General features: G+C 38.4%; 2 protein-coding genes across 2 annotated transcripts; both read left to right on the top strand.

Annotated features, from left to right (window-relative positions):
• Nucleotides 1-6436: 6436 nt before the first annotated feature.
• On the top strand, nucleotides 6437-10023 carry LOC128129213 (putative F-box protein At5g52610). Its single transcript, XM_052767857.1, has 4 exons — nucleotides 6437-6572; nucleotides 6617-6673; nucleotides 9182-9316; nucleotides 9845-10023. Exons 1-4 carry the CDS (start codon nucleotides 6437-6439, stop codon nucleotides 10021-10023), a joined length of 507 nt encoding a protein of 168 aa, XP_052623817.1.
• Nucleotides 10024-11862: 1839 nt separating this feature from the next.
• LOC111889785 (F-box protein At3g07870) lies at nucleotides 11863-13017 on the top strand. Its single transcript, XM_023885938.1, has one exon. It carries the CDS (start codon nucleotides 11863-11865, stop codon nucleotides 13015-13017), a length of 1155 nt encoding a protein of 384 aa, XP_023741706.1.
• Nucleotides 13018-22596: the final 9579 nt, after the last annotated feature.

Below are 22596 nucleotides of genomic sequence, written 5' to 3'. Positions count from 1 at the left end.
TTCTATTCTGAGATTCTTGATACATGATGTGACCGGGTCGCATGGTGATGGTTTAAGAATCAAAGGAAAGTGAAGAAACTTAAAGGAAGAATATGCTGAATCTGATCGCATAGATGGATTTCTATCGCATAGTTTGAAAAATCGGATTCTTGAGCTACTTCTTAGGAGTTATGAGATATTGCTTAGGAATAGATAACAACAAGTTTTCATATGGATTGTAAGGATAGTTTTTCCGCAAAGTTTTAAAATAAAAGGAAATTTTTGATTTTATTTATTTTAAAATATCCTTACAATGGCATCTGTGGAAATTTTTGTTGCTTATAAGATTCCATTAGTAGCAAGAGTGGAAGTATGAAATTTATTCTTTCATTTGTGGTAATGTCTAAATTTACCAAATAAGGAAAGATTCTCATCATCCAAGGTTCAATTGGACCGGAACTTGGAATCATGCAAGTTGTATAGCATGATGAATGAGAACTTTCAAGTTTTGGAAAATTAAGACTAATTACTTGTTCACATGGATGTGTGAGTCAAGTAAAGGACTTAGGGATCGAGTACACATTCTTGTGCACTGATTAAGTCCACCACTAAAGATCGTTAAGAAGAATCAAATTAGGCAGAAGGATAAAAGTTTCTCATATCTGAAAAGATGGGAGAGTACTTTAGTATCAGTTTTGAGATCATCTTAATGATTAAGAAACCATATCAAAATTAGTTCTCTAAGGAAATCTTAGTGCATTCTTATGACTAAGAAGAGGAACTTGAATTGTTGAAATGGTTAAATCAAGAAGATGAGTCATACTTCGTTCCAATACAAGTCTTAGAGTCATACTCCAAGATTGTCATTTGAGTGACATGTCTTAAAGAAGGTTTAAAACACTTGTCAAATGTAAGAGTAAAAGTTTTCTACTCTTGTACATTTGAAATTGGTAAGTTGTGATGTTTTGGATAAAACAAAGACCAACTTAGGCCAATTGTGTGAAGTGTTTGTCTTGATTAGAATCCACACTATCTCTTGGATATTTGACAAGGGAGTCTTATAGGTCAAGAGGTCAGTGGGAGTCTTAAAAGTCTTGAAAGTCTCAAGAACTAATCAAGAATAAAACCTAAAGTTCTTCACTAGCACACAACTTGAGGTTCATAACCTATCGTGTTGACATATTCTGTGCCCATTCCAGTTAAAGTTGGTTTTGCATATGAGTTCTTAGAGTTCTCAATTTGTTGCACAACAACTTGGAAGCAATGGTAGGCCCTTGAGCTGCCAGGTGGCAAGAAATTAAGATTGAGTTCAGTCCATATGAGTTTGGATTTGTCATTATCCTTTTCTTGTGACTATGATTTTGACAATTCACATGGATAAGAACACATACACCATTAAATCTAAGTGTCATAAGGTTTCTCTCTGATTCATGAAAATGATGGTGAGGAAACACTTTCACTAAGTAGATTTTAGCTAGATAGCAATTGTGATATTTGCATTCTCAAAGTCGTTAGTGGAGCGCGTGTGGTTAACCGGCACACTAATTTGGACTTGTGAGAAGTGGCAAAAAGGTCTAAACATTATGATTACGGCATCCCTCTTCATAATTGTTTAGATACACAAGTGTGCTATCTAAGGGAAGGTGTATGATTTTGATACAGCTTTATCAAAACAATCTAGCATCAGAAATCTGAACTTTGGTAAGAAAGTCAATGAAGTATTGATTTCTAGAAGTCCAGCTGATTTCTGAGTACATGTCAAAGCTAGTGGGAGCATAAGTGTTATGCTATTAATCATCATGTTAGTGGGAGCATGATAATTATGATAAGTATTGCAAGTTAGCAATGTTAATTATAGAAAACAAAAGTTTCAACTGGGAAAGAGTTGTTTTGCTATAATTAAGGGAGAGGAAATTATACTTCATATCAAATCTATAAGGTTTAGATTTGAGGTTTTAATCATTTAGTCAAGGAAATATATGAATTTCATGTTGGAATGGCTCAACATAAGGAAATTTTGTATATGGGTCCATTATTTGCGTTCTAAAATTCGATTATGATTACGGCATCCCTTTTCATAATCTGAATTATGAGAACTTGGCAAATTGAAATGGAAATGTTATAGCAAAAGACTGGTTTAGTCTTTATGTGAGACATCATGAATCGTGTCCCATATGCTTCGGATATAGGATCGATTACATGTGCTATAATCATCCGTTCTAAAATTTTCCAAATGCCTGGGGCATTAAGAAGGGAAAAGGTTTAGAACTGGATATGACTAAAAGGATTAAACAATTGTCGAGGACAATCTAAGGTTTACCAAAGATTGGTTTCTCAAGGACAGTTGGAAGTATAGTGATAATTCTAGAAGGACCATATTGACATAATCTGTAAGGAGGCAACTCTTGTTCAGAAGTGATAGTCAAAATGGAATCTGGAAATGTTTCAAAGTTAGAATTTTCAATCTGTTTAAGATTAGGAAACTTAATGCAAGAAGGATGTTTCCAAGGAGCTGATCTCCTTTGGAATACTCTGTAATGATTGTTGTCAAGTCTTTCTGACTTTGTGCATAATCGTTACAAGAGGATCAATGCATATAAGTTTAGAATCTAACAGATTTCTGTAAATGGCATGAATTTGGAATTCTCGCATTTGCAGTAAGGATTTGGGAGTGTGAAAAGAGAATCATTGAAGTTATGTTCAATTGATCTAGTTCACAAAGTAAAGATCATAGACAAACATAGTATGCATACTTGGTGTGTGGCATGACTAGTGTTTAAGAAAACATAGTGTACATGCTTGGACAATGGGACAACTATTGTTTTAAATTCAAGAATAAAGTTGATAGCTGAAACAGTGTACAATGAATAATGTGTAATCATATGGTGATAAATAAAAGGTGTTTTATTTATGTTCAAAGGGTTGATACCATATTGGATTCAATTATTATTGTGTTTCACTTTGCATGTTTTGACTTCCCGAATAAACTGGGTTATTCTTCCGGAATGACTAAGTTATTCAAACCATCCACAGTCGGTCATATTTTGGAAGTAGATATGAATTAAGACTGTCATGATGGGTTGTAGAGGTCTAAGGTGTTGGACAAGGCTACAACAATCATGAGTGCTCATAAGTTCTGAGTATTGGATCCAACCCGCGCTCATTGGAATCACTTCATGGATTTTATCACGAGTGATCATGAGACGATAATATCTTATATTCTTCAAACCTAGAGATATGAGTTGTTACTATGAGTTGATAGTACATTGATTGCACGAAACCGCATTTGGTAACTCTGTGCTATAAAACGTGCCTTTGTGTATGATTCAACAAGTAGTAGAACAAGCCATATGATTCGAAGTTTATCCGTTCCTTTTACCTTCGGGATAAAAGCGATATCTGTGGGCCCCTCGATGATTTGATGATGACAAATGGAAGTGCTCGGCCGGGCCAGGACTGATTTGATTTGTTCAATTAGTCAGTTGTCATAAATCGGAAATCGGGAAACAACAAATGGACAGAGAGAATGATTATAATCCATGTCTCAGTCCATATGATATCTAGAATGGAGGAATATATGATCCCTTATCTAATGGACAAGTCACTGACAAAGGTCAGAGTTCATCGACAAGGTCAGAGTTCGACAGAAGCTTTTGAGAGCTACGATTGCCGGTTGGTTCCTGAAGTCATACGCAATAATAGTTTTAGACTTATCCAAGTGGGAGACTGTTGGATTAATGTCTAAGTCCATAACTATATTTGGTAAGACTTGACCCGACCCGGCATGGTCCATTTGGGTTGCATACCATCATGCACTTGAATGAGAGAAATAAGACACTTATGGTTATTAATATATTATAAGTTCTAGTATATTAATAATAAGAATAATAAGATTATTTAATTAGTATTGATCAAGAATTAATCTAGGATTAATTAAGTGATCAAAAGAAGATTAATTAAATATATGGGTTGATTGTGTAAATCATCCATACTTGTATAGTGGGCTAATGCTCCATGGATAATCAAGTTGGGCTAAAACCCATAGGATGGTCCATGGATGCTCCATGGTGTATTTGTACCCATGGATCCAAGGAAATGGAAAGCCATGACAATTAAGAGTTTACCCTAATTGTGTAACTATATAAGCATCTTATTATTGAGGAAAAATCGGCCACTAGAGATAGTGAAGAAAGGGCTAGCCGATTTTGATGAGTGTAGAATTCTCTCAAGTCATTCCAAGTGTTTTGATGATTGTGATTCCATTTGAGGTGTCACACTTGGGGCACTAAGCACTCAAGCTTCATGAAGATTTACTACACCAAAAAGGTATGTATTCTATCCTACTATATACATTGTTTTATATGCTAGATTAGGATAATACCTTGGAAGTTCTTATTTGCATGTATAATAGAGAAAACATAGATCCAAGGTATTTAGGGTTGCATGTACACTTAGGAAGTGTTAGAATGCTCAAAACCCAACAGTAATGTGATAAGAGTGATATGTATCTCATGATAAATTCTAATACAAATATGAACTTTCTTTATGATACAACTTAAAGTATACGTCCATACGATTCCAAAAATATAGACAACGTCTGAATTTGACTTTGCATGAAGAAGTTATGATAAACCGAACACTATAAATCTGACTTAGAATTAGCTATTGGAGTCTAAAAGAGAGTTGTAGTACCTGTAAATACCTACACGTGCATATAAAGAACATCAAAAACGGAGTTCGTATGTGAAAGTTACGACCTTCTGAAGATTCAGCTGTCAGAAACCCTAATCTGACTGTGCTCACAACGTGAGCACAGAAACTCAGGACGTGAGGATTCATTTTGCCACATTTCAGATCTAGAAGGTGTGTGACGAGGCTACGAAGGGATAAGTTCCAAACTCACGACGTGAGCAAGGATATCTCACGACGTGAGGACTCATCTGGCCACCTTCCGAAGCTAGGGACGCAAATGACAAGTCTACGAGATGATCATGCTAGACTCACGACGTGAAGGAGAAAAATATTACTATAAATAGCAGGTCCAACTTCAGCTATTCCTACACCTTAACTTTTTTCCTTTCTCTCATTTGCTGAAGCCCTCTTGCATCCCGAGCCCCGATGACCTCGTACGCTGACAGTTTCTGCTTAGATTACATAAAATCACGCTACTAGGGTGAGTTTCATGGCCCCACTTTCTAACATTTCGGGGGAAAACGCATGTTAAATATTGTATATATGTTACTATTATGTCTATTTGATAGTATATTAGTATCAACGTAGATAGTTATAATAACCGGGGTATAGGTGTTCTAAATATATTATTTTGAATATATACAACTATTATCAACTTGTCAGCATGTTATTATACTAATGTAGATCTTGATTTATACTTAGGATTCTATATATATGTTGTGTGCGATATAGTTCCTAAGTTATATTCGGAAGTTCTATATGTTAATTTATAAAGTATGTTGCTATTATTGGTTTTATGTGAAGATAAAACCTGGTTTTACTTCAAGTTATAGTTGTTATACTGCCTAAATGTTATGAAGTTAGGAGTAATGTTTAAAAGCATAGTCTAGTAACTTAGGATTTTAGACATGAAAATGCTTTTTTGTTAGAGCTATAGGAAGCCGTCGAAGTCTACATGAGTAATTGTATTCATCAACTAAGATTGGGGATCTTAGCGGAAATCCTCTGAACTGTAACCATTAATCTCGTGTGAGCGAGGAAGTCGTGTATAATTAGTATACGGGTTGACCACCCCACTTGTGATTGTTAGCTACAGTCAACCATAAGCAAGTGACGAACTATCCTTATACTTGTTATTGTTCTGACGTCAATGAAGCGTGCGGTACTGTTTCTCATGGTAAATCATGAGTGTGTTTTATCAGAGGTATTATGTCATAGCAGCGGTTACAGGCTCATGGTAGCAAATTGTTAGAAACATTATACTTTGTCGTATAAAAGTATTAATGTTAAGTATAAGTTTCCCCTACTCATACCCTAGGTTCAAGGAACGTTTAAGTATAACACTTATTTGATAAGTAAACTATTATACCTAAAATATATACTAAATGTTGGAGTGTCAAAATGGTACTTTCAGAAACTAAACTTTTTAACATAGGAAAGGTATTATTTTCATATGGAGTCAAAACCTGTGACCTCACCAACTTTATGTTGACGTATTTTAAAATGCATGTGTTTTCAGGAACTTGAAAAGTTGGTATGTATTCGAACAGAAGAAGTTTTATTATTACCTTTTTGTTCATTAAGAAGTATGCCATAGTCGGATATTATGTAATAAGTACTAGGAAAACAATAATGTAACTTTCAATCATCAATAAAGGTATGTATTTTCTTTAGTACTGTTCAGTGTATGTTATATAGCTGTGATACGAAGAATGACGTTACACCACCCGATGTTTCTGCCGACAGTCGGGGTGTGACAGAAGTCATGGTCGATATTCTCTTAAGGCTTCATGTGAAGACAATCATCCATTGCAATTTTGTATGCAAGAAGTGGTTGTATCTCGTTTCTAACTCTTACTTTGCCAATCTTCACCTGTCTAGATCACTTACAAGCCTCATGATTCATCAATAATCAAAAAAATAAATTTGCGGTATTGTAAACCAGGCATGTTGAAGTGGGTGGAGATCAAGGAAGAATGTGGCAACCCGAAACTTTCACCTGGTACATCTAGTCCATTAATCTATGTTAAACTCGTTTTTGATAACTCCTAGCACTGATTAAGGGTTCATATAAGCGTTCTAAGCTTGAGTACAACCAAGGTTGATGTTAGGAATGAGTCAGCAAGCCGTAGGGTGACAAAAACGGTCCATACACACCCTTAGGGGGAGTGTACGGCCATACATATGGGTGTGCGGCCGCACACTCACTCCTAGGCAGCACACCCACCCCTATAAAAAGGGTAGACCCCTTTCCTTTCATTCCTTTAACACCTTGGCAGCACACCACTCCATTTCTCTCAATCTTCTTCAACCACAAACCCTCCCAAGGCTTCAAAAACATGAGTAATCCATCCCTTAGCTTATTGTGCTTGAAGAGCCTCTTGATCTAAGCCTTTATTCATCATGTCCCATCATGTTCTTCATCTCTTTGAAGGAGTGCAGCTGCACACCCACATAAGGTGGCCTCACACTCCTAAAAGACCCTCCAAAGTGAGAGTTGGACTTCCATCTTCGAGTTAGACATGTCCATAGCCTTGTTGCACCTTAGAATTGGCGTTCTGGACACAAACATGTAGGGTGTACGACCGCACACGCCTGTGTACGGCTGTACACACCCTTGTGCGGCAGCACACTCATGTGTGAGGTAGCACACTCCCTTGTGCGGCAGCACACTCATGTGTATGCGACCACACACACACCCTAGGACCAAAAACCCATTTCTAGGACCCCTAAACTTGTACTACAATTAAGTATGGACATAGAACACTTCATGGATGCAAGTATGGACATTGAAAACCCCTCAATGACACCTTCCATCATGAGTGTACGGTCGCACACCCCTTGGGCCGCACACCCATGGCCGCACACACCTTTAAGTTGGCCATACACGTCCCTCATGCAATCCTTTAAGGTTCTAACACTTAGTACAAGTAGTTCCAAGTTCCTAGAGTGGTTCTCCATCACATCTAGTGGTGAAATACCCTCATTTGACATCCTTTATGTGTCATTACTTGTTAATTAGGATCAAATCGTGTTCAATGCTTCGCTTGAACATCCGGCATTCCGTATCGATCCTTCCTTCAAACCACTTACCCAAGGTGAGTTCATACCCCTACGCTTTTTTTGATTTTTTCATGTTTTCAGGGGGGAATACAAGCAAAAGTACAAGGAAACTTGTGCTCAAAGTATATTATTTTGTTTAAGATAATTATATTTTCAGTATGCTTTTAACACCGAAAACAGTTTTACCAAACAATTAAGAAATCAACTCGTAGAAACAGTTTTCAAAACTAGAGCAATGAACTTATGAATCATATAGTAAAATGTATCGTTTTATTAAGGATTCATGTTAATCACAAAAGGATTTTTCTATATTATTACTTGTAAATTTGTTAGTCTAAGTTGGAGACACGTCTTTGGTAACACTCCCACAGAATCAGAGTGTGGGACTATCACTTGTGACCAGAATCCCTTGTAGGGAGACCGTGACTGTTGTGTATAGATCTATACGGGACTGACAATCCCGCACCTTGCTGCTAGCTACAGTCGGACCGGCAGGTTTACGGGTTACAAAGTCATAAAGGATACCGGCCCCGTTGCGGGCCATATCCAGTGAGTTATGGTCATGAAACTCACAATGTAGATAGCATAGATTTACTTTTTTAATAATGAATCAAGTAAACCAACCTCAAAGTAATAACGAATTTGATTATTGGAGGGTATTAATAGTACCTTCAGGATTTAGTTCATCACGTTTTCTTTTATTAGTTTTATTTATGTAATAGGGCTAATATACCTCACTGGGAGTAACCAGGATTTTGAAAAGAAAACTACGTTTATCGATATAAGTATAGTAGATACTTGTGCACCTCGGTTTAGAACGGATAATCAATGATCAACCTTTAGGGAAAATATAGGATATTCCCAGGATAACTCGGCTTTTCATAAACGGGTTGTTTAACAAGTAACTAACGGATATTCATATTCATTCCATGACACCTTGGATTGTACATATCTTGTATGAATCTGGAAGTCATGGAAGCAATGGGTTTTCAAACACGCTTTTCATAAGAAAATATAGGATTTTCTTGAGGAACACTTTTCAAAAGGATCAAAGAACATTTTCCACCAAAACCAAATGTTTATGAACTCACCAGCTTTATGTTGATATTCTTTCAAAACTGCTTGTATTCTCAGGAAATTAGTAGACAGATACTTCCAGGATTTTAGAGAAGGCGGCGCGTTAGAGTCACATCTTTCCACTTTACTTTTGATATGAACAAAACTATGTATTAAGACCATGTAAACCTTTTTCATATATGTATTCAATGTTTTGTTGTATTTACTATGCTTACTATGATACAACTGTTGTGATACTACGTATGACGTTAACCACCCCCGAATGTTTCCGCCGTTCCGGTTTGGGGGTGTGAAAACGAACTTGATAACCACCATTTACACTGCAACCCTTCCATAAGCCTTGACCTTGATCTTGCACCCATTTTCCCAGACTCTGAAATACACACATTGGGCTTAGTCGATGGTTTGCTCTGCCTGTGGCAGGTTGGCCATAGTATCATTTACATATGCAATCCAATCACTAGAGAATATATCATCTTCCCTAGGAAACATTACTATAGACAAGGTTATGTTATGTTTGTTCATTGTTTTTGTTATAGTTTACGTACACAGGAATACAAAGTGATACGGATTTCCAAGGGGATGTATACTGAGATATTATCTCAGCATCTCAGCCGAGCCTATTTGAAGCGGAGGTCTACACCCTTAGTAGTGGCCAATGGAGAAGTGTCGGTCATGTACCATACCGGCTCAAAGGCTTTAATGGGCCATTTTTGAATGGCCATGCTCATTGGAGTGTTCTTGACAAAGATTCCCCTTAAAAGATTTATGCTTTTGATTTTGACAAGGAGACATTTGAGTTGTTTGCATCTCCTCCTTGTGAAGTTATAGAAGAACGTGAGACATTTTTTCTAATGTTAGGAGTTCTAAAGGGTTGTTTATGTTGAAGTGAGACCTACAATTCTAAATTGACGGTTTGGGTGATGAAGGAATATGGGATCAAGAAATCTTGGCATAAAGAGTTGGTGATAAAAAAAAAGTATCATCCCTAATTTTGATTGGCTGACGAAGAACACCGTGCATATAATTGCAGGTTTAAAAGATGGAACTATTTTGATGGCGTCCTATAAAGACAAAGTATTTGCTTACTGTCCTCATAGGAAAACAATTGTAGACATGGAAATATTTGACCGCTACTTCAACGGATTGCCTTATCGTCCTAGTTTTCATAGACTACACAACTTTGAAAATGAAAGAGTTCGTTTCTTTTAAAGCTCAACATAAGTTCTTTAAGGAACATCCATTGTCATATGTGTATCAAATGGTTCTTATGGGTGCACATGATACTTTTGCCATGTACATTTCATTTAGTGATTTGCTATTGGTTGTCATAAGTGATTTTTTAGGTCTTCAAGTCGCAATTTGCTGGTGTCACTTGCATCCTTATCATTTGATAACATATACATTGAACAAATGCATGATTTTTAATTCGTTGGAATGTATGATGAAGAGAAAATATGATGCCTCGGCTACCGAGTATCATCCAAAGCAACAGAGGCGGCAAGGTCATTCCTATAACCAACTTTTTATGTCCCTAAAACACCTTTTTGAGTCTCATTAGATGGTTTGAAAACACACAATAAATACATACAAGAACCATAACCAAATCCAAAACCAACTATGAAACCATGTCTTCTCTCAATCATTTCCCGGAATATGCTTATCGTCCAAGATCCTTTAAGGTCCAGAAGTTTGAATCAAAAAGAGCTCATTTATTCTAAAATTCAACCATTGGACTTTAACCTTTTGTTACAACGGCTAATACACACTCTCAAAATCTTATTTATAAACTAAACATTTATCAACCATTAGACTTGAACTCTCAAGCACAACACACATTTTCAACACCTAAGACTATCTCAAACCCTATTCAGTTTTTTTTACACCAAAATGGTGCAAATAGTATTTAATCTCTAATCTTACAATACTTTTAGCACCAACTTTTTATACCAAAAAGTATATTTCTTAGTATATATATTTTTTAAACTTATATACATTGTCAAAAACAATATATTGTTAGCTTTTTACTTATTTATTTTTTTTTTGTGTAAAAACTTTATAAAATATATTATTGTCAAATTATAGTGAAATTAGTTATTTGCATATTATTAATATAAATTAGGTGTTATTTTATTAAAATGACATTTTTTAAAATAAAAATATATATTTAATACACGATTTTTTTATATTTAATGATATATAATGACAATTTATTTTTTAGGATTAATTTTTTATATTTTATAGAATAAAATGAAAAATGAAGGATAAAATATGACACATAAAAATATTATGCTATTTCTTTACATCGAAATAGTATAGAAAACCACACGATTTTTGTTTTACTCTCAAAACATTTACGTCTTGTTTTCGAGTTCTAATTAATGAGGGATACATATGAAAATGAAAGGAAAGTGAGAGATGTCGAAGGAAAATTATGTTTCCGAATTTCATTAATGGAAGGAAAGTAAGGAAAAAGAAAATATTTTGGAGCAATATTTTTCTTTCAAATTTTCATCTCAAATTAAGCGGATTTGGGAAGAAAGTGAGCGGAAAGAAAATTGTTAAGTGTTACTTTTCTTTTTCCTTCCGGCTGAGAAACACAAAAACTTAAAATTATTCTTTTCATTTATTTCGAACTCAATTTTCACACCCTTCCCCTTTTTTCTCTCAATATTTTCCTTTTCTTTACAAAAAAAACTCACTAAACACCAGGCATCCAACTCGCTGTTTCTAAGGGCCGCTATTTATCTTTTTGGGCCTTCAAATTTGCAAGTTTAAATCAACATAACGTTATAGAAGGTTCCAACATGAATCCAGTCAGAGATGACGACTTATTGGACCAAATACTTGTCAAATTCAACTGTACTTATCTTCCAAGCAAAGGACCTTTCCAAGTTCCTCCATTATAAATCACATACACCACAAAATATATTCATATCCACAACCACAATCAAACCAAACTCAGCTATTCTCTTTGTTCTGCTGCTATCCACCACCAAAGTCTAATTAAGCTTTTATTACCAGAATATTATGTCTATTCTAAGTCCATCAATGGAAGACTTACCTGTACATGTCATGATCGATATTCTCTCAAGACTTCCTGTAAAGACGATCATCCACTGCAAGTTTGTATGCAAGAAATGGTTGGATCTCATTTCCGACTCTTACTTTGCCAATCTTCACCTCTCGAGATCACCTGCAAGCCTCATGCTTCACCATAATCCTGATAATGGAATGAGGGCACCACGTAAAGTGGGCATTTTGAAGTGGGTGGAGGTGAAAGACGAACTTGATCACCACCATTTACACCATGACCCTGTCATGACATTTGACCTTGATCTCGCACCCATTTTCCAACACTCTCAAATACTCCCGGTGGGCTCAGTCAATGGTTTGATCTGCCTATGGCAGTATGGTCCTAAAAGTGATAACACTTACATATGCAATCCAATCACTAGAGAGTATATGATCCTCCCTAGGCAGCAATACTATAGAGAAGGTTATGCGATGATTATTTATTGTTTTGGTGTTGGGTCACTAACACAGGAATACAAAGTGATACGGATCTTCCAAGGGGATATACCTCCCGACCCCACCTCATCATCTCGGCCGAGTATAGTAGAAGCCGAGGTTTACACCCTTGGCACATGTCAATGGCGAAGTCTCGGTCATGTCCCTTACTTGCTTAATGGATGGTCTGGGCCATTTCTAAATGGTAACGCTCATTGGATTGTTCTTGACAGGGATTCCCCCGAAGAGCTTTGCACGTTTGATTTTGACAAGGAGACGTTTGAGTTGTTTCCATCTCCTCCAGTTGAAATTATAGAAGAGAGTCAGATGCATTTCCAAAGTTTGGCAGTCCTTAAAGGTTGTTTATGTCAATCTGATACGTTTGAATCTCAATTCACGATTTGGGTGATGAAGGAATATGGGATCAAGGAATCTTGGCATAGAGAGGTGATTATCAAGGAAAGTATCAGCCCTGATCTGGATTGGGTGATGTGGGAGCCTGTGTATCTGACTGAAGGTTTAAAAGATGGAACAATTTTGATGATCTATTATGAAGACAAGTTGTTGGCATATTCTCCTAAAACGAGAACAATTGAAGACACAAAAATTTTCAACCGTTACTTCACTGGAATGGGTTATCGCCCTAGTTTTCTTAAGCTCCAGAAGTTCGAATCAGAGAGCGTTTATGTGTTGTAAATGTCGATAAAGTTTCTGCCATTTAGCGTATGATAAAAAGAAGATGATGATTTTTTTATTTCAATTTATTACCAAGTGTCTTGTCATGATTCACACAACAATATCTACAAATTCCTAATCAAATGGATGAATCGGCTATTTGAGCACCAAAATACTCAATTGTTGTACCATGACATATGACAAAAGTTGTCACAAAACACGATTAACTGAAGTTATATATAAAAGCAATTGAGATTAAAACTGTTAGATGGGATTAATCACTAAGTTTATTTTGAAACCTATGCATCGCTACACACCCCACCGACACCCCTTGTCTCGTCTTTCTTTTATTCTCTACTTCTCTCTATCTCTGGCCACCCAACCCACTACTGCTCCCCTCTCTTGCTCTTTTGCTACTCATCGAAGACCATAGGCCCAAACTGGATATCCAATTGCTTCGATTTGAATTATCCAGAAAATGCCTTATATAAATATCCATATATCAAAAAGATAGACGGTCAAACCTATTTCTCAATTCAGTAGAAGCCCAAAGAGGTAAATAGGTTCCTAAATAATAAAAGATCACAACAAGAAAACAGAGCATTAGGGACAACCCTTTTAGCGACATCAGACAAGACATGTGTGGTGTCGCCGCTAAAAGGCAGGCGAGAGTGTCACCGCTATTGCCATCGATCCGTGTGACCCACATGACAAGCAATCTTAACCCTACGATGTTCACATGATCAAACGGCCAATAATCACGAGAAAATGGCACATTCATTTCCCTCCAACTAGTCGTCGCTAATGGTCATTTGTCGCCTCAAAAAGCGTCATTTCAACCATAACGAAAGACAGATATGTCAAATTAGTTTGTCATTTCAAAACAGGTTCTAATTATCAGAGTAAAAACATCACAGGCTAAAACTTTTTGGTGTGTGCCATGCGATCATCTCGAGCTCTTCCCTCCGCTACCGGAAGTACCTAAAACCAAAACTGAAAACCGTAAGCACGAAGCTTAGTAAGTTCCCCAACACAACTCGTACACATACATGCAATCAAATAACATACTAGCGCATAAAGAAAACATACTAGCACATAAAGAAAACATTATCTACTGTACTTCTGTCCTAAGGTATCGCCTATCTTGGCCCCCCCTGGTCTGCTACTGATGAGTTATGGAACCCCGTCCACACTCCTACTGTTAGTGAGATATGGCCCCCTGCCCACACTCACTTATCTCCTATCACGGGCCTCGCCCCTACTCTGCTAATATCGAGATATAGAACCCCATCCATACTCAACTAGTGATGAGATGCGAGACCTCGCCCACACTCACCTCCCTACCAGGCACATACAAGTATCACAAAGACAACAAGTATAATCTATCGTGTACTTATAAATCCTCCTCAGGCTTGCCCCGGCATTGAACCCTAGTCCGGAACTTACTACCATATAAATGTACTTCGGTCTTACCCTGACATCGGACCTTGGTCCGGAACCTATCGTATCGACACATGCAAGAATCACAAAGACTTATATTATACTAACATTCATGGGGCCTCGCTCGGCATCGGTTTGTAACCCGGAACATATACAATAAGTGCCTAGGGCTAACCCCCGGGCCTTCCTACGATACATAAACATAATGGACCGGCATTGTGGCAGTAGACCCATGCACACAGTGAGGAGACTCACCTCGCACTGCTGAAGACTAGCTAAACACCTCTGACTGCTAATCGGCAATTCCTGAACTGTTGATCCTTCCGCTCCCTGAACTATCAATACCCAAAATAACACTTAGACCACAATACCCTCAAAAGTCAAACCAGGTCAAAGTCAACGCTCCGAGTTGACCCACCAACTCGTCGAGTCCCACAATCTACACATAACTCTAGACTTCGATCCTACTCGTCGAGTCTTCCTTGAGCGTGGCGAGTTTTCATTCAAATATGTCGGGACCATTGCTTAACTAACTCGCCGAGTTCACCTTTGGACTCGTCGAGTCCATCTTCATAAGTTAGGGATTTTGCCTTGGACTCGCCGACTTCCTCCTTGAACTCGTCGAGTATGATGAACTTCAAGTCCATAATGAACCCAACTAGCTGAGTCCTCTTCCAACTCAACTCACACCCACTAATAGAAGGGTTTTGGGCAAGAAAACGGCCTGACTCATCGAGTCTTATGAGCGACTCTCTGGGACCCTCTAAGTCCAAGTCTATTCAGACGAGTTCAGTCGAACACAAAGCATCTAGGACCCAGATCTAACCATCTAGGGTCGAAAATAACACACAAATCCTATGCCTTTACATCCATGCATGGCCCTTTTTGCTCAAAAGGCCATAATAGCCTCTTTAAAGCTTTCATGAGGGTTCCAATGGCATAAAGCTTGCACCTTTATGCCTTAAACACTCTTAGGGACCCCAGATCTGAAAGGATCTTTTCTTGGGACATCCTTGTCCCATGGATCAAGCTCCATGGACCAAAACTCTCATAAAGTGGACACAAATAGATCTAAGAAGCTATAAGTCAAGATGAAGACTTGATTACCAGAAAATGATGGAAAGGAGATGGTGTTGCTGGATATACAAGTTCCTCCTTGAACCTTTAATCTCCTTCTCATTCTCGTCTAGTCTCCAAGAACACCAAAACACTCAAGAATGGCTCACACACTCACCAAATGATCTAGGGTTTCGTGGGTTAAGTTTTGGACAATGGGGGCTGGGAATGGAACCAAGAGGAGGAGAATAAGATGCTTAAATAGGGTGCTAAGTCCTGAATTTAGGCTTTCCCAAACCCTGAACAACTCGCTGAGTCGGTCCTCCGACTCGTTGAGTAGGTCACTTAACCCGTGACCTGGAACGCGCTCCTACTCGTCGAGTCACCCAACCTACTCGACAAGTCGCCTTATGATTTTGAGGTTTTCCTTTCCTTTCTAGGTCTTCTGAATTCGGGGTGTTACACTAAACCTCTATAAAAAAAGGGTTTCTTCAACCACTCATCATTGGACCCCCACAGAAGAGGTAGTTGGTAGCCTTGGGATGTAAAGGAGGACCCAATGGTTAATGGCTATTTAAGTGGGTAATCTTTTTGAAACAAAATTTACCAATGATTCCACAATGAAATGGGCCAAGTTTCCTACCAAAGCAAAGATCAAATTTTCAACAAATGGAAGCACACAAACAAATTGGTAGTATACCTTTAGAAAAAAATTATATATTTCATGTAACATCCTAAAATTAGGTATAATTATTATCTCTTGAATCTTTATCAAAAGTGGCACATTTGGTCACTTGAAGAAAAAGACTTGCAGAATTGGTCCTACACAGTGTGTGGTACACCGGGCGTACTATCCCATATTTTAAACCCTGTTCTTAAGGGTTTCCCTGTTTAAAGAGCATTATGTCTTCATTTTGAGCATCCTTATTATCCTCCAAACCCTCTCTACAACCCTAATCCCGAGTTGTGTTGCCTATGTGAGCTTTTTTAAGTTTTTGAGTGTTCTTGGTGTTTGTAGTGGAAGAAGGAGACACGAGAAGTGTCACACCCCCGAACCAGACGGCGGAAACGTCCAGGGGCTGTTGTGACTCAATTGAATACCATCATAATGAATATACATGAAACATAACATCATACAATACCAAGCATTGGAATATTACAACTGATAGTGTTTACATCCTTTACATTGTTCCATAATATTACATGCCCAAAAGTAGATTGTTCGACATATGAAATGTTGGTGAGTTCATAAGTAGTGTTTGAAATCCAATGTTTTGTATTGTTTGAAAACCACCAGAAAATCCGATATTTTCTGAAAATAGTATAGTCAAAAAGGTGTGAAGATCCATAAGTATGCTTGTTTGTTTCTATAAATGTAAGAGTACAATTTGTAAAACTCGGTATGTAGTTCGAAGGTGTATTAATTGAAAACCCTAGGAAAACCCGACGTTTTCCTATCACTTTACTTTAATTAGTTCATGTGTTGTTATTTCGTTACGACAGGTGTATTCGTTGAGCTCCGGAGACGTTGGATTAATAGTGGATTGTGAATTGTTGTAACGTACATTATTGAAAACGACCAGTTGACAACCGTACAAACGATCCTTTAGGCGTCGCTTGCACTTATTCACTTAACCCAACCACCCGGACTCATGTAGCCCCACAACCGAGGGGAAAAGAAGAGGGTGCGAAACCCCGGTATTTCCCTACGTCGTTCAAGACTATCGTGAATGCGAAGGACCCTTAGCCCAACTCGCATTGGTGAAATCTCGACTTTGCTAGCAGTACCGAAGGACCCTTGGGGACCAGCAGCACATTTGCCATTGAAAGTCCTTTTACACGGAATTAAGTCGTATTAGACCCAACTACATGTAAGCAAATTTCCTTCGGGCCTAAAGATCATGCCATTGGGCTAGCTAGGCCCAACAAACATGATTTGAAACTTTTGGGCCCAAAGACGGTGTATCGACGTCTGGTGTATTCCCGCGTGTGTATTGAGTTCCCGAGAGTTTCATGTGTGTATTGAAGTGTCGTCGCGTTAGTAGTTTCGGATTTGTTATTGATTCGAGACCGAATCAATTCGTTTGATAACGATTTTGGTGTTGGAGGTGTATTATAATTTGCCGATAGTCGAGATGTTAGAATTTCATCATGACGGATCTATTATTTACAACTTTAGGATGTTTCATTATTGCAGCCCCTTTTCTTTTGGATAATTTACACATTTAATCCTTTATATAAAATAATTTCTATTTTAGTCCTCAAACTATTTTTCTTGACACTTTAGTATCAAAACTTGTAGAAAAGTTATTTTTCAGCCCAAAGTTATTTGAAAAACAGTTTTAGTCCACCAAAAGAAATTTTTCTCGGCTAGAACCCTTAATTTCGCAGTTTTTACACTTTTGACCCAAAATAGAATATTTTTGCATTTTTGGTCCCTTTTAAATGTGAAAAGCATTTTTAACCTTTGAAATGGACTTGGGACACTAGTAGTCCCCTGTTTTACAGAAAAACGCAATTTCAGCCCCTCAACTTTGGATTTTTCGCATATTGGGCCTTATTGGGCCGAAAAGTTCCCTTTTAGCCCATTAAGTTTAGAAATATACATTTTAAACATTCTAAAGTGTATATTTCTGGAAAATTACTATATGAAACTGTTTGGACACATCTTAACCTCCAGAATTTGTATTTTGACGTTTTGGGCCCTTAAAATTCATGTTTTTAACATTTTAAGTCCAAAAATGTGATTTTTAGCCCAAGATGTTCATCTAAACCAAGTTGGCTATTTTTCTAGAAATGATTTGTGTATAGCAATATGTTTAACACTTGTTTCATACATCCTAATGCAAATCTCGATTTTAAGGGCTTTTTGACTAGTTTCAACACCATAATCACATATAAACATGTATATAAGCATAGAAATCATACAAAGCATACATATACTCATATATCTACACATTTGCTTGTATTCCCCCCCCCCCCACAAAACTTGTAAAAACCGAAAAATAGGGGGTATGAAGCTCACCTTTGGGTGTGGTTTCGGTTTTGGAGAAAAGATGGAAGAAAATGAGGTGATTTTCGGCCCTAGCACTTTGATGAAGATCTCGGCCTTGAGGTGTTTCTAGGATGCAAGATCATGAGTTTGAATGAATTAAGTGGTGATTTTTGGATGAAATGAAGTAGCTAGTTTAAGGATCTAAGAGATTTCTTACCTTAGATGTTGATTTTTGTGTAAAAATCCTCTTGATTTCTCCTTAGATCTCGAAATATGGATGAGTTATGAGAGAGTTTCCTTGAGAGAAAAGTGAGTGAATTATGTGTGTGTGTGTGTGTTGGAATCGGCCGAGAATGAGAGAGAGGGAGAAGAAGAGAGTGGTTTGCATGGAGAGATGAGATTTGCATGGATGTTTGAGGTGTAAAACTTGGATATCCCCCATACAAAAGTGAGGTGTCATGCCAATAGTCTACTTCCTCTTCTTGGGCTTGTCTTGGGCCGAGATTTGGAAAGGAAGAAAAGATTTTTGGGCTTTATTGCCCCTAAGCCCATATTATAGTTAGTTTGGATGATCTTTGGCCCAAAAAAAATATAATATGATTTTTACACTTTGTTGGGCTAGTTTGAGTTAATTATGATTCATAATATTTAATTTATTTCATTCTAGGTCCAATATGGCCCAAGATGTTGAAATACATGAATGTGGGTCTAATTAGAGCCCATTTAAAGGTTCTAATCCCATGATAGTCAAATTGGAAGCTTATTGGCCCATTGAGTCCAATAAGGAAGTCCTAGTCCAAAATGGACCTAAACAAGAACTTCTAGGTTTTCCAATTGCTTATTGACTATTTGTAGCACTTGTATGGTGTATTTGATTGAAATTATGTTGTCATAGAGTAAGCATCGTACATGCTCTTTGAGTTTTTTTTTTTTGATTCTACATTTTACTTGAGTGTAGTGATTACAAGACACAAAATTTCTAGTTGTGACAAGAAGAAAGAATGAGTGCTAGCAAGCTTGTAGATCCATAAACCTTCCCTCTGTATGCATCATTTTCAGGTATAAATTCTATACCTTGGCAAGCCTTTCTTTAGATCTTCATGGTTGATGTTTTATGAAATTTTGTCCCTAAGATTGGACCTTTATGAGTTTCGAACACTCTAGGGAATTGTATCTATCCGTTCATGCATTTTAGGACCTATAGATCCATAAAATTGGTTCCTTGATCATTCCCTTTGGCTCATGCATGAGTAAGGTAGCTTATAGTGCATTAGAAGCTAAAGATTGTTGCATTAGGTCCTTCCTCGCCATGTAAATGCTTAAAGCAAACAACTTTATGGGTTAAGACATCTTAGATTAGTCAGATATGTGGTTAGGTTAGTTGTCTTAAAGGATTAAGACACTAACTTGGTGGAAGTAGAGGCAGACAGAGTACGTCGGACATACTCCTAGCTATGCTCAATGTAGCCACTTCCTCCCCCGATTAAAGCTAACTTCTTTGTATGCCCAACGTAAGGAATGGTACGCTCAGTGTACTCGCTGAGCGTTGACTTTTATCGACTTTGATCCTTGGTCAAGATTTAGGGTTTTGGACCATGAGAATGGAAAAATGGTCCTTTTGCCCTAAAAAGGTTTAGTTGTGGGATTTGGACTCGCGAGTAAGTATTGGACCTTAATTATTAATTAGGTGTAACGTCCAAAAAATACGAGCCAAAAATTTCATTTTTAAAACATACACTTAGCAAAACATTAGAAATAAAACATTCACTGATCATATCATTTCATAAAAGATGTTGCGTGTCTGGAAACCATTTTATAAAACATAACAATGTCAGAGTACAAATCCCCAGGAAGATCTCATAGTGCGGAATACAAAGCATGTATGTGATGTGCCGCTATCGCGCCAGCTCCTTCCCCTTCGAAGAAGAGGTACCTAAAACCAAAACTGAAAAATGTAAGCACGAAGCTTAGTGAGTTCCCCCAACATACCACATACCATACAATCAAATAACATACATATATTGTCAGGCATATCTGGGTGCCCGACCTACCCCTTCGGTCCTCTCGACCGGATACAGACTAGTCTATCTGGGAGCTGGCCTCCCCTTCAGTCCTCTTGACCGGATACTGACTAGCATATCTGGGTGCTGGTCTCCCCTTCGGTCCTCTCGACCGGATGCTAGCATATCTGGGAGCTGGCCTCCCCTTCGGTCCTCTCGACCGAATACTGGGGACTATTTCACCCCCTACTACTACCACATAACACATATATCACATAATCTATCTAGCATGATTGGGCATGACCGTCCCTTAGGCCCTATCGACCGGTATTCTGGGGGACTATCTCCCCCCCCCCCCTCCCTACTGTCACTAGCACATAGCATCATATCATACTAGCACAATAACACATCACAGGTAGTAGCAACCCTAGATGAATATCACAGAGACAAACATCTATCATAAAACTCCTACTGGTGGGCCGGCATTGTGGTCGTAGACCCACCGCTACTGGAAGGTAACTCACCTCAAAGTAGCTGCTGATCTGCGTGGGAACTGACTGTCTTCTACAGCTGTTGCCCCGGAAATCCTCCGGCTATAATTCACACAAAACACTCAGTCAAATACTACTAATCGACCTCAGGGTAAAATGACCATTTATACCTAACCAAGCCAAGAGTCAAGGTCAAAGTCAACTTCCAATTGACCCGACTCGCCGAGTTGGCTTGCCAACTCGCCGAGTCCCTATTCATTTGATTGACCATAATCCCGTCTCTACTCGTCGAGTTAGGCATTGACTCGACGAGTTTTCTTCTAACCGATGTCCAATAGTCCTTCATCCTACTTGCCGAGTTGTATGAACAACTCGTCGAGTTCATCTTCATCCGAAGAACATGCTATGCAGACTCGCTGAGTTGTATGAACAACTCGCCGAGTCTGTTCTTGAGGCAAGAAGATTGCCTTGGACTCGCCGAGTCAGGGCGTTGACTCGCCGAGTTACTTCATGGGTGAGTCTGGCTTCTGACTCACTGAGTCACACCCCATGACTCACCACTCCACTCCGCAAACACAAAAAAAGGGAAAACTCGGGGACTCGCAACTCGACTCGCCGAGTCAGTCACATGCAAATACTATACACTCGATTTTGCTTGAATCCAGCTCATGCCATACCTAGATCTGGGTTTCTAGGGCTTGATTAACACGTAAAGTTTCCAACTTTACATGTAAATAAACACCAATGAAGGTTTTAGGGCTCAAAATGCACTAAAAGAGTAGATCTAGGGCTTTCATGCAATATGGCTTCATAAAGGCAGTGGATCTGAGCTCCTGGAGCTCAATCATGCCTAGATCTAAAGGTTAAGCGACTTATTACAGACCCTAAATCATACCCAAGCTTGGAAGTGGCTCAAGAAGAACTTTAATGGAGCTATAAGGGACTATAAGCATGAAAACAGAGGGAAACTGAGTTATACCTCAAGGGAATCACTGAGATAACACCAAGATGTATGGCCTCCTTCTTCTCTTCTTGATCTACTCTTCTTTTCTCTCAAAATCTTCAACAAAACACACCAAAGCACTTCAATCTCACAAGGAACAAGGGTTGGACGATATAGGGAGCTCTGAGGGTGAAGGGGGCAAGGTTGGGGTGCATAAGGTTGGTTTAAATAAGGAGCAAACCCTTGGAATTTAGGGTTTCATTAGATAGCGGGGACTCGCCGAGTTGCCAACTTAAACGTGTTCCATATCTCGTCTCTACTCGGCGAGTCGGGCCTACAACTCGCCGAGTCCAAGGCTAAAAATGCAAAACACTTAGATAAATTTCACATACCAGGAACCAAGTGCTACAAATCTCCCCCACTAATTTTAGACTTCTTCCTCGAAGTCTGTTGCTCGATCCTGAAACAGCTCGGGGTAATGCTCCATCATTTCTTCCACCGGCTCCCAAGTCCACTCCGAACCCTTTCGGTGCTGCCACTGCACCTTCACTAATTCCACCTTCTTGTTCCTCAGATCCTTCGACTTCTGGTCTAGGATTGCGACTGGGCGCTCAATGTAATTCAGGCTGTCATCAACCTGGATATCCTCTAATGACACCACCGCTGAATCATCCA

This window comes from Lactuca sativa, chromosome 9 (genome assembly GCF_002870075.4).
Source record: "Lactuca sativa cultivar Salinas chromosome 9, Lsat_Salinas_v11, whole genome shotgun sequence".
In the NCBI taxonomy this organism is placed as follows: domain Eukaryota; kingdom Viridiplantae; phylum Streptophyta; class Magnoliopsida; order Asterales; family Asteraceae; genus Lactuca; species Lactuca sativa.
This window is presented reverse-complemented; position numbering and strand designations above follow the sequence as displayed.

Coding starts and splice junctions, on each gene's coding strand:
- LOC128129213 (XM_052767857.1), top strand. CDS start 6,437: ATGGTCGATATTCTCTTAAGGCTTCATGTGAAGACAATCATCCATTGC. Junction 6,573..6,616: donor ATCACTTACAAGCCTCATGA/TTCATCAATAAT, acceptor ATTGTAAACCAG/GCATGTTGAAGTGGGTGGAG. Junction 9,317..9,844: donor GAAACATTACTATAGACAAG/GTTATGTTATGT, acceptor ATATAATTGCAG/GTTTAAAAGATGGAACTATT.
- LOC111889785 (XM_023885938.1), top strand. CDS start 11,863: ATGGAAGACTTACCTGTACATGTCATGATCGATATTCTCTCAAGACTT.